We start from the raw sequence: 13,037 nt of genomic DNA on the forward strand, positions 1-13,037 counted from the left end.
ATCAAAAATCTAAACACATGTTTAGATTCAGCAAATCAAAGAACCCCAAGAATTCAATTTTTGTTAAAATCAAACTAAGTTTAATTTGGACCCTTTGGACCTCAATGTAGACCAATTTAAAAAACAGGACCCAAAATTAAAAACCTAAATACACGGTTAGATTTGGAATATCAAAGAACCCCAATAATTCAATTTTAGATGAAATCAAACAAAGTTTAATTTTGGACCCTTTTGACCTCAATATGAACCAATTAGATAGCGGGGTCCACAAATAAAAAATCTAAATACATGGTTAGATTCAGCATATCAAAGAACCCCATATATTCAATTTTTGTTGAAATCAAACAAAGTTTTATTTTGGACCCCAATTTGGACCAACTTGAAAACTGGGCCAAAAATCAAAAATCTAAATACATGTTTAGATTCAGCATATCAAAGAACCTCATATATTCAATTTTTGCTAAAATCAAACAAAGTTTAATTTTGGACCCTTTGGACATTAATGTAGACCAATTTGAAAACTGGACCCAAAATTAAAAATCTAAATACACTGTTAGATTCGGCATAACAAATAAATAAATGTGATCAAAGATTTTACAAATCTAATGCGCCATACTGTGCAATTAAAGATTACTTCTTGAAATTTTTCAATATTTGAAATTTGAAAAAAAAATAATATTTGAAGAATAATTCTTTTTAATTTCTGAAATATGAAATGAGAAAAAATTGGCCCCCCACAATTTCTTTTTATCCCCCCCCCCCTTTTTCCCCCAAAAAAATTCTTTCCCTCAAGATATGGTCATAATCTCAATTCAAATTTCCAATGGAGTTGGCAACCATAATTACCCATTTAAATTTACCATAGTGCTAACTTAATCTATTTTATAATAGAATTAATAAAAATATAGTGTCAAATCTTTCATATGGATTTTTTTGTAAAAAAAAAAGATGAAAACATTTGCAGATATTTTTACTGGTCTTCCTTTATAAATATGCATTTCTTTAAACATAATTTAAAAGCAGTGTAAGGGAAGTAACCAAAACGTTGTATTTGGATTACCTCCCTTACACTGTTTTAGATTATCTTTATTGTTCATTAACCATTACTTTATACATAATTTAAAAGCAGTGTAAGGGAGATAATTTCAATGATATATTTGATTTATCTCCCTTACACTGCTTTAAATTATGTTTTGTACTAAAGTATTTGTCCATTAACCAGGACAACCTTGTTTTTCCCCCTTTTTTGCCCCTAATTCCTAAACGGTTTGAGCCATAACCCCCCAAAGCAAATCCTAACCATCCCTTTGTGGTATGGAAACTTGTAGTATAATTTCAGAGAGATCCATACACCATTCCACAGTTATTGTCTGGAAACTAGAAAATTCTCATTTTTGGCCCCTTTTTGGCCCCTAATTCCTTAACTGTTGGTACCATAACCCCCAAAATCAATCCCAACCTTCCTTTTGTGGTATTTAACCTTATGGTCAAATTTCAAAAAGATCCATTCACTTAAACTAAAGTTAGAGTGCGAAAACCAATATGTATTCGGACGACGACGCCGGACGACGACGACGCCGGACGACGACGACGACGACGACGACGACGCCAACGTCATACCAATATACGACCACAAAATTTTTTTGCGGTCGTATAAAAACTGTCAAAGTGCTTTAATGCCTATTTTTATCATTTGTAAAAAGATTGGTGAGGAGCTTTTTGATTGAAATATAGATTACTTAATTAACACTTTGCTTACAAGGATCTGACATTGTACCGTTCTTTGGTTACTTTTGCATTAAAGTGATAAAAAAAAAACCAACTTTTGTGCACTAGTCACGAGGAGGTTAAGACGGTGTCTAAAATCACACTTGCTAACATGTCCAAGTCATTTGCACATGGTCTCTTTTCCATTCTAGTGACTTGTATATTTGTATTATTTATTCCTTCAACTTGCTTTTCTGGATAAGAGACAAGGTGGACCTCTGTTAGCAAACTATATTATAAAATTATTATATTATTTGAATTGGCACTTTGGCATGGCAGTAAAATCAAAGATATGAAACTTTGAAAGAACTATACTAACGGATAAAAAAAAAATTAATAATTATTACAGTCTGTGCCTTTAGCCACTAGCCCTATGTCTGACTCTAGTAAAAATTAAATCAGGCTAGTTAAAATTTAGTGAGATTTTGTTTACTTATGTAGGAAAAAAGTTACAATTTCTGATTTGGGCTAGTAGTTGGAAAAGTTTTTGGTACAAACTGTTATAATAACATGTTTTTATCCTGCAATCAGCCAACTATTGTACAAATAACAGGTACACAAATAAATTTTTGCTTTATTTGTACTTGTACAAATAAAGTCTCCTGTTACTCCTCTTCCATGTTGAGCAAGCGGTAATGTGGATATTTCTTTTTGCGTACCAGTTCATTTTGGGGTCCTCTTCGTGATCCGATATCATACTGTATATACATGAAATACTTGCCACTTGACCTTAAGCAAACAATATTGAATCTAAGCAATTTATTGTATTCTTACAGTTTATTTTCCTCTAAAATAAGAGAGTTACAAAAATATCGTTATCTGAACATTATACTCACACTACCATCACAAAATCCACCTACACAAGGCCTCCCACTTTGATGGTACTGATTCATTCCATTGTTATTGGTTGTAGGAGAACAATCTCCATTTCTTTCTACACAACACTGTTTACAGGAATTTGTACCTTAAAACAATATGAAGATGTACAAATACGTTTACAAAGCACAATTGAGTTGAGATACTCCTTTCAGCGTTATTTCTTCAAGAAAATAATTGAAATGAACGAAAGAAAAAGGTATCAATAATATTTTCAGAATTTTGAAGAATTTGAATGCATAATTAAATCTCACATCTGTGCACATGCGCTCACATGTACTAGTTCAAAAAACCTTGTTCTGTACATTTTTCACTTAAAACCTTTTTTACTACCTTTTTAAATTTATCATAAAATCATATTTTAATACATATTTCTGATAAGCTAAATCATTTTTACTAAATTGTATTACAGAATTCCATAACCTAATCTTATTTTTGTTTTGTTTTAATAATGTTGTGATAGATCTTTAAAGGAGTAGGAGTGATATTAAAGCCAATTTTTCCCAAAAAGTTAAGTGCAAATTTAAGAGTTGCCATACATGATCTTAAATTTTCCCTTACATGACTAAGGAAAAGGGTGTGCAGAAATAAAAAAAAAAATCACAACTGAACAGTTACCATGGCAACTAATCACGACGTAATAATTAGTTTATCTTTTTACAATCTCCTAATTTTCCTTGTTTTGTATCAACTTTTTAGTATATTTTGGATTTGAAAAGATTAGGCACTTTATTTTTGGTGGGATTATGTATATATATAAAAGAGCTTCTCAAAAAATATATTTTGTAGATATTTTAAATTGCATAAAATCATAAATTTCATCATTTTCCACAAAATACACTAATTTTATGACATAATTATTATGTCCTAACATTGTTAATCTTGCGAAATTCATTTATAATGGTTTATTTTTTTTTGTGTATTTCCCCATTTTGTGACAAAATTCTCTAACAAACCTTAATTTTCTTAAAGCCAAAAATAGGCCTTCTCCTTTGTACTGACTACCAAATTAAAAAATAATGCAACATACTTCAAATTTGAACTGCATTTAGCAACTGAATTGATTTTAATTGGTTTATTTTATTTTATGTTTTCTTGCTTCAATAAATATATATTAATACTTGTATGTTTTTTTCCTCAATTTCAGTGGCAGCAAAGCTAGGTTTTCTCAATCCAAAATACATGTAAATGCCGTTCAATGTGTTCATTGAATTGAATAATTGTGTCTATTTCATAATATATCAGTCTTTTGTTTATTATATTTAATTCTGACATCAATGTCGATAGCACTTGTGGGTAACAACTCTAAAAGTTCATGTCCCTTACATCATTGCAATTAAAAAACATCAACATCAAAAAAAATTATGAGTGTTTTGAAAATTTTACGATTAATTGTTCTTTTAGCTGCATTTATGAATGTGTAAAGAGATGGATGTTATGCTTTCAAACTAAATGAAATTCATTAATCAGAAGCTTACATAAATTAATCATAAGAAGAAAAGAATGCTGAATACTACAGTAAACAAGCATTCTGAGAGTATTGCATGGCAATACACAGTCCCCTACCGGTTAAAAATATTATACTGGAACGAAATGCTAACTTGATCTATAACTTGTCATGGTGTAAACTATATAAGAAATATCAAGTCAATATCTTCAAGCATGAAGAAAAAAAGTATGGAAAACTGATTATTTGAGTGAATTTTCAAAGTCCAAGGACCATAACTCTGCACAAAATCATCAGACCGGAACAAAATTCAAACTTGATCTGTCACTTGTCATGATAAAACTATATACCAATTATCAAATCAATATCTTCAAGCATGACAAAAAAAAGTGTGGAAAACTGATTATTTGAGTGAATTTTCAAAGTTCAAGGACCATAACTCTGCACAAAATCATCAGACAGGAACAAAATTCGAACTTGATCTATAACTTGTCACGATAAAACTATATACCAACAAGCATTCTGAGAGTATTGCATGGCAATACATAGTCCCCTACCGGGTAAAAATTCATTTTACAGGAACAAAATGCTAATTTGTTCTATAACTTGTCATGGTGTAAACAAAAAGTAAATATCATGTCAATATCTTCAAGCATGACTAAAAACAGTGTGGAAAACTGATTATGTGAGTGAAAAAAAACATTAGATATGTTTAATAGTTCTCTAAAATTAGATATGATGTAATACAGTGTATATCTATTTTCAAATTATAATCAAATATAATTAATAGTTCCAAATATTTATTCTTTCATTTGTCATAAACTAATATAGATTTGTAACTTATCTATAAAATGTCAACAACATTTATCTACACAATGTAATGTATTGAAATATATACATTAATAAAAATAGATTATTATCTAATTAAAGGATTTCTCTTCATACATTTTTCTTTATATATATAAAGATTCAGAAAATTAGTTTATACTAAATAACAAACAAACCTGCTAAAAAATTCTTCAAATAATTTAACAATGAATGTCTTTTAAAAAATGAGTTATCTCCCTTTGTACAGAAATACGGTTTAACATAGTACTCTAACATTAGATATGGTCCAGAGTTATGGTCCATAACTCTGGACTAAATTATCAGACCGGAACAAAATTCGAACTTGATCTGTAACTTGTCATGATAAAACAATATACCAAATATCAAATCAATATCTTCAAGCATGAAGAAAAAAAGTGTGGAAAGCTGATTTGCCGGACTGACAGAAGGACGGACAGACAGATGGACGGACAGACAGACAGACGGACTTCGTCGGTAGGGGACTAATTATCAAATCAACATCTTCAAGCATGACGAAAAATATTGCGGAAAACTGATTATTTGAGTGAATTTTCTAAGTCCAAGGACCATAACTCTGCACAATATCATCATACCAGAACGAAATTCGATCTTGATCTATAACTTGTCATGATAAAACAATATACCAAAAATCAAATCAATATCTTCAAGCACGCAGAAAAAAAGTGTGGAAAACTGATTTGCCGGACTGACGGACAGACAGACAGACAGACAGACAGAGTGCAAACCTAAAGTCCCCAGACAGACAGACAGACAGACAGACAGAGTGCAAACCTAAAGTCCCAAGACAGACAGACAGACAGACAGAGTGCAAACCTAAAGTCCCCAGACAGACAGACAGACAGACAGACAGAGTGCAAACCTAAAGTCCCCTTTGACTTCGTCGGTAGGGGACTAAAAAAGATTTAACAACCTTGTCAGGGGCATGTAATATGCATGTACCCATCCATCATAAATATGACATCTGGTATCAATTCAAATAACCTGATAAAACTTTACTAGGATTTTGAATAGTTTTTCATCATTTCAAGTAAATCAACAGCTGACTTTAAAAGTATTTCAAATATTGCACTAAAATATCTCATTTGATGTAATATTTGAAATACTTTATAGGTCAATAATTTCTGAAACTGGTCAAGGTCAAATGAAACCTGTCTGATATGCATGTACTTCTGTTAATATATTCACATACAAATATTGATATTTATGACTAAACATGACCATTATGGAGTAAAATTAAGGTCAAGGCTATATGACATATGTCAGACAACATATACTTTTCATAATGAAATCCCTTTCAAATATGCTTGACATTGTCTTATAAAAGTTCACAGAAAGACATTATCCCCCCAAAAAAGAAAACCAACCTGACCACTGGAGTTTGGAAATGAGGTGAAGGCTATATGACATGTTAGTAATTTACACAGGTATTCACTAGTTTAATCTAACCTAACAACATCGTTGACTTATTATGCATGCCTATTACTTACTAAGGTACAGACCTAATCTCAAAAACTAAATCTGGCCATTAAACCCACTTAAAATATGTTGCTGACTTGTCCTTAATCACTTAGAGCAGAACTAATAAATAAAATAATCTGACTACAGGAACCTTAAAATTAGATAATTGTCAGGTAAAAACCATTGACTTGGAGAAATTTTTTGAATGAAAAACCTAATTGTCAAGTTTGACCTAGATATATAGGTGACAATGGGGATATGATATAAAGTATACCTTTGTCATATATGACATAAAGATAAATAAAGTTGGTATAATCTTTCATTTTCTTAGTGTTAATTTTGTTTACCTGAGCAAATACAGCCAATTTTGCCTTTTACATGGCATATATCAAGACATACTCCATCCTGACAGGTCCCACTGAAAAAAAAATCAGAATAAAGTGTTTCAAATAAAGTTTATTTTATTATTATTTTTCTATATCAGTGATATAGATTTTACCATCTAGTGTTAGTTGGATTTTTTTCTCAATTAAATAATGATATGTATATGTAATAAGTGAACATTAATATTGCTTTGACCTGGAAAAGGCTGGAAAAAAATGATCATGTCAATATGAAATCTCACTATATAGTACATAATTTAAGAAGGAAAAAGATCTTTGATAACAAGAGTGCACATGCTGGAATGTCTTGTCTGTTAACTTATGATTGAATTTACGTTGAAAGTCTGTAGTATTAAGGTTTTACTACAAGTATCACATAAACTTTACATTATCAATGATCCATGAAAATGAGGTCAAGGTCAAATGAACATACCAGACAGACATGTACACCTTACAATCATTCCATACACCACATATAGTGGTCCTATTGCTTATAATACCTGGAAAGCAGAACAAACCACCAAGAAATTAACATTGACCATGAACCAAGAAAATGAGGTCAAGGTCATATGAACTCTGCCAGACAGACATGTACACCTTATAATCAGTCCATACACCAAATATAGCTGACCTATTGCTTACAATATCTGATAAACTGACAAAACAATGAAAAATTAAATTTGACCAATGAACCATGAAAATGAGGTCAAGGTCATATGAACCCTGCCAGACATACATGTACACCTTACAATCAATCCATACACCAAATAAAATTGACCTATTGCTAAAAGTATCTGATAAGCTGATAAAATCAGGCCCTTTTGCTTATAATATCTGAGAAATAGACCAAACCACAAAAACTAAACATTATCTACTGAACAATGAAAATGAAATCATTCCATGCACCGAATATAGTTGACCTATTGAGATACAGACTTGACCACAGACATGTTGATCACTGATCCATGAAATGATGTCAAGGTCAGGTGAACCCTGCCTGACAGATATGTACCGGTAGATCTTGCGAGGAATCCAAATATACTTATTCTATTTCTCACAATAAGTGATAATTTCAAATGGTTTGCCATATAATTTTTAATTAAATATAATTTTTTTTCAAACAATCACTGAACCATGAAAATGAGGTCAAGGACATAGGACATGTGACAGATTCGTTATATAAGGTATCTGCATACAAGGTACGAAGCATTCTACCTACTGAAATATAAAGCTTTGCACAAATAGTTTATGCCGCCGCTGTCCAATTGTAATCCCTTTGTCTCGCATGCTCCAACCTTTGCCTCAAGCAAGACAAAAATTTACAACCAATGCTAAAATCTATGATTTGTTTACGAACTATGATGTAGGACATTATAAACACAAAGTTCCTTTTTCATAACATCACAAGACAGGATGCAATAACAGCAATATTTGTTAAATTTTCACTTACATTTCTACTATTAATTTGAGATTTCTGTTTTGTTTATTTCAAAGTTAGGATAATACTAGATTAAAACTAAAAGAAGAATGTGTCTGAGGTTACTAATACCCCCGCTCAAGCTTTGCAATTTTCCAAGTAAAAAAGAAAGGTAAATGACTCACAGCCCAAATTCGAACTCTGTCGGTGACGTTTTGGTCTTAGCATTATGTATGAGTTTCATAAAATTTGGATGAAGCAAACTTAAGTAAAAAGTGTGGAAACGAAAAAATTGTTATTCTACAAGTTATAAAGGAGCATAACTGTAGAACAGTAAGTGACTCACTGCCCAAATTTGAACTCTATCTGGGACGTTAAGCAACCAATAATCAATCAATCAATCAATCGAACTCTATCTGCAAGTTTTGGTTCTCAGCATTGTGTATGAGTATCACAAAATTTGGATGAAAAAAACTTAAGAGTGTTGAAACTAAAATGGAACCGACAGACGGAAAGATGGGCGGAAGGACAAACGGACTGTCAAGGGTAACACTTAATGCCCCCATTGCCTACAGTGGGGCCATAAAAACCCAGCTAATTCAGTATATCAATAGTGTCATATGATAAAGAGGCCATTTTTAAGCATTTTTGTGAAAACATACAGATTTTTGTCATTTCAAATGGTTATTGGATCTGCAAAATAAAAAAAAAATCATTTTGAAACAAACAAAAGACACAAAATAAATTTCCTGCTTTATGATTTGTTGCTTTAATAATTACTTTAGCATAAATGTGGCTTATTTGCTTTTTTATCTATAAGGCATACTTCAATGTATGATTTTGAAGAATGAAATTTTATCATTATTTTTGCATTGTCAATTTGGATTCAGAATTTCATTTATTATATTCAACATGTACTGCAAAGTGGTTTTAATCAAGTTTAAAAAAACATACATTTATGTACCCTTACTAGAAAAAAATTTAAATGGCTAAGAAATATTATATAATGTAATGAATATAAGTTGCCTATAGAACTACACTACATGTGATATAAATACTTACCCATCCTGACAATTCTTGTTTGACAGTTTAATTGGTGCTGGACATATCAAGTCAACTCCTCTAAGATAGTCAAGGAACTATATATTAAGCAAGATATTTTCTTAAAATGGCCCCTTCTGCATTTCTCTTTTTATTTGGGTGTACCAATTTAAGCCTTTTTTTTTTGCATTTCATAAAAGGGAGATAACACAGATTATGTAACTTTTATAAAGTGTTATGTATTTTCCTATTTTGTTTGTAACAAGAAAATGATTCCCATGACCCAAAATTCATTTCTATTTTATGAAAGCATATTATAAGAGATGTCTGCTCATACTTTATTTCAAAAGCATATTTTTAGCTGTAGCTTAAAAAAAAAGCTCTGTGACACATACTTTATTTTTGAAAAAGCATGATATAAACTACAATTTTGCAAATTATTAATTTTTTTTTATTGATTTTAATTTAGATGCCATAAGTTAACTGACAAAATTTGTTGATTGATTATTTCTTAACATATTCAATTAAAGCCACATTTTTAATCTGAAAAAAATCTAAGCTTATTTCTCAAAATTCAAGATATTTGACAAAAAAAACAGATTTCATCAGATATGCTCTAACCATCTGAGTTCTCCCAAGTTCTTTTAGTTTAATTCCTCACATTTCAATATTTGCAAACAAGCAACTTAAGTATTAACATTCCATCACATTATAAACTAGAGGCTCTAAAGAGCCTGTGCTGCTCACCTAGGTCTATGGGCATTTTAAACCATGTTGACTTATTTGTAGATCTTTTCTTGCTGATCATTTTTGTTATTTAAAGTGTCTATCTATTATAGTTTTCAGGATAATATGCAATATATATATTCAAATTTACCTGTGTACGTTATTTTATTTAACGCCATTTTGTCCCAGGTTAGAGTTGTCTTTTTGACATTGTTCCTACATCTTTCTTATTAATATTGTATCTATATTGTGTTATAGATCAAACTTATTCATTCAGTGAATGTTTACTTATTTTTGTTTATGTCTTTTTGATCGAGTTAAGCCATTTCAATTGATATTTTATAGTGTGTCTTTTATGTTGTAATGTTACACTACTGTTTCAGGTTAGGGTGAAGGTTGGCACCTGTTAAAACATTTAAACCCGCTGCATTTGTATGCACCTGTCCTAAGTCAGGAGCCTGTTGTTCAGTGGTTGTCGTTTGTTGGTGTGGTTCATAAGTGTTTCTCGTTTTTTATATAGATTAGACCGTTGGATTTCCTGTTTGAATTGTTAAACACTAGTCATTTTGGGGCCCTTTATAGCTTGCTGTTCGGTGTGAGCCAAGGCTCTATGTTGAAGGCCGTACTTTGACCTATAATTGTTCACTTTTTATACATTGTGACTTGGATGGAGAGTTGTCTCATTGGCACTCATACCACATCTTCTTATTCATAAGAACACTAAAAATTAGGTAAAAATCATCATTAAAGAGCACTAACTCCAATAATGAGTCGACTGACGATTTCAGTCCTGTTGACTTAGTTGATGATCTTGTCTTGCTGATCATTTTTGCTATTAAAATTGTCTTCTTTTCTATAACAGTTTTCAAGATAATAGGCAAAAAACACTAAATATTGGTAAAAATCATCATTATAGAGCAATAACTCCAAAAACAAGTTGACTGTAAAAGTTGGCCATAAACTTAATTGTAGATCTTGTCTTGCTGATCATTTTTGCTGTTTATAGTTTCTATCTATCTACTACATTTTTCAAGATAATAGGCAAAATTGAAAAAAAATGGTGAAATTCATCATTTAAGGGCAATAACTCCAATAACAAGTCATTTGACAGTATTGACTTGAATGGACAATAGGTAGTGCTCAACATTCTGAACATTTCTGTTCTTGTCTGATTTTCTCTTTTTATAGCGGTTTTCAAGATAATAGACAAAACTTGCATTTTATTCCTATGTTCTATTTTTAACAATGTCTGCCATCTTGGTTGGCAGGTAGAGCCATCTGACACAGTTTTTAAACTAGATACCCTAATGATGATTGTGGTAAAGTTTGGTTAAATTTGGCCCAGTAGTTTCAGAGGAGATTAACAGACGACAACGAGGGACGACAATGAGGGAGGACAGAAGTAAAGTGATGAAAACTGCTCACTCGGCCCTTTCGGACAGGTGAGCTAAAAATAAAACTTTGAGATTGAGAAGAAAGGCAAAACCTGTGTTAACTTAATTGTAAACTTGAATCAACACCTTCCTCAAAAGAAAGTAACTTTTCACATAAATGTAGCAGTTTTCTTTTTTATGGAAAGCAAACTGCTCAAAAGGAGAATGTCATATTCTGCAGGGAGTTAGATTCTGATAAGCTAACTATTATCTGATATATGAAATCTGACTATCTATTGTTCTTTTGTAATATGAATAATAGGTGGATATGTTCATTATACATATTTTATGACACATGCATGCAATTCCAGTATGGACGTAAGATCTTACACATATCATTTAAAAAAAACATTGCTTTCAAACTGCTCATTACAGGATCCCCCGTTTTTCTCTTTGTTATGGTGGTAATCTTGGTCATCAGACATGATTTTGAAAGAGAACAATCTAAGAAGCTTTAAGAATCCACTTTTCTGGTGTGGTACAAAATAAAAAAAAGCAATATTTTGGTATTTTCAACGAAGAACAAATACCGGTACCAGAATATGTCATAAATCTCAAATTATTTCCTAAAAAGGATACGAGCAGTTGGAAGGTCCTAAACAGGCTAAATCATCAACTTCTAAAGAATGGCATCTATGTCCTGCTGGAGCAACATTACAGGTTTTGCAACAAGCATAGTTCATTTCACTGAAAAATACAACAAATTCTGTATCATCCTAAAAAGACAACAGATCAGAAAGAGAAATCATAATTATACTTAGACTACAAGTGTGCTAAAGGATTTTGTATGCTGACATTCATAATAATAACATTTTTATAAACCAAGTTAGTTTTAAAAGATAAGCTATCTTTTGGGTGGAAAGAAATGTCTCTGTGTTTCTCCTATGAAATATATGAGAAGAAATGAACATTAAAGTGTATGAAAAATATTTTAACAAGGAATTGCAAAATATTTTATTAGAAGTGTCTTTGAGAAGTAAGTTTTAAAATATTTAGGTTTGTAAACAAAAACTTTCAATGCAAAGCCTATCGAAATAACCTGGTGCCCCACATTCCATTAGAAATATTTATACAGTTTTTTTTTTACACTTGTCCTATTGTAATAACCTTTGTACAAATCAATAATGGAAAAATTGAGATATATTTTAGGGTTATGCTCAATTGTCTTAGCACTGTAAATAAGTTGTTTTGGAAGAAAAATTCCTATCACCTCTGGCTATCATCAGAAAGGGACAATAGGAATTAAATTTAATTTTATTGGAAATGATATGAACCCTTTCATAAATTAAATCAATTGTGAGCCACTGTCCCTTTGCTCCATAAGTTGATATACAAGTAAGTGTTTCCAGAATTTGTTGAAAATTAGATTTTAATTTCAACTTTTCCTCAATATATTTTAATGACTTGCTAGCCTTGTCACTATATATTAAAGCCAAGCATGTTTATGATAGATACAATACTCAGTATGGTGTACATATGTAATTCAGCAATTTTCCATTCAATAATGATTTCAGCTTATACAATTTGTGTCAATATTTTCCTAGTGAATTTTTTTTTTTTTTTATTTTGTATTTATTATGTTGTAATAAAAAGAATACTGTTAATTTATCATTACTAAG

At 31.0% G+C, this 13,037-nt stretch overlaps 1 protein-coding gene across 1 annotated transcript in view; it reads right to left on the reverse strand.

Moving 5' to 3' along the window:
* LOC127733323 (ADAM 17-like protease) overlaps positions 1–13,037 on the reverse strand; it is a 53,617-nt gene that overhangs the window by 14,357 nt on the left and 26,223 nt on the right. The window contains exons 16-19 of the mRNA XM_052242703.1: positions 11,998–12,105; positions 9,281–9,340; positions 6,766–6,836; positions 2,604–2,731 (exon numbers count right to left, since the gene is read on the reverse strand). Of these exons, the coding sequence (XP_052098663.1) occupies positions 2,604–2,731; positions 6,766–6,836; positions 9,281–9,340; positions 11,998–12,105 (367 nt within the window). The remainder of the gene's footprint in view (positions 1–2,603; positions 2,732–6,765; positions 6,837–9,280; positions 9,341–11,997; positions 12,106–13,037) is intronic.

This window comes from Mytilus californianus, unplaced genomic scaffold, assembly GCF_021869535.1.
Source record: "Mytilus californianus isolate M0D057914Y unplaced genomic scaffold, xbMytCali1.0.p SCAF_3, whole genome shotgun sequence".
NCBI classification, from domain to species: domain Eukaryota; kingdom Metazoa; phylum Mollusca; class Bivalvia; order Mytilida; family Mytilidae; genus Mytilus; species Mytilus californianus.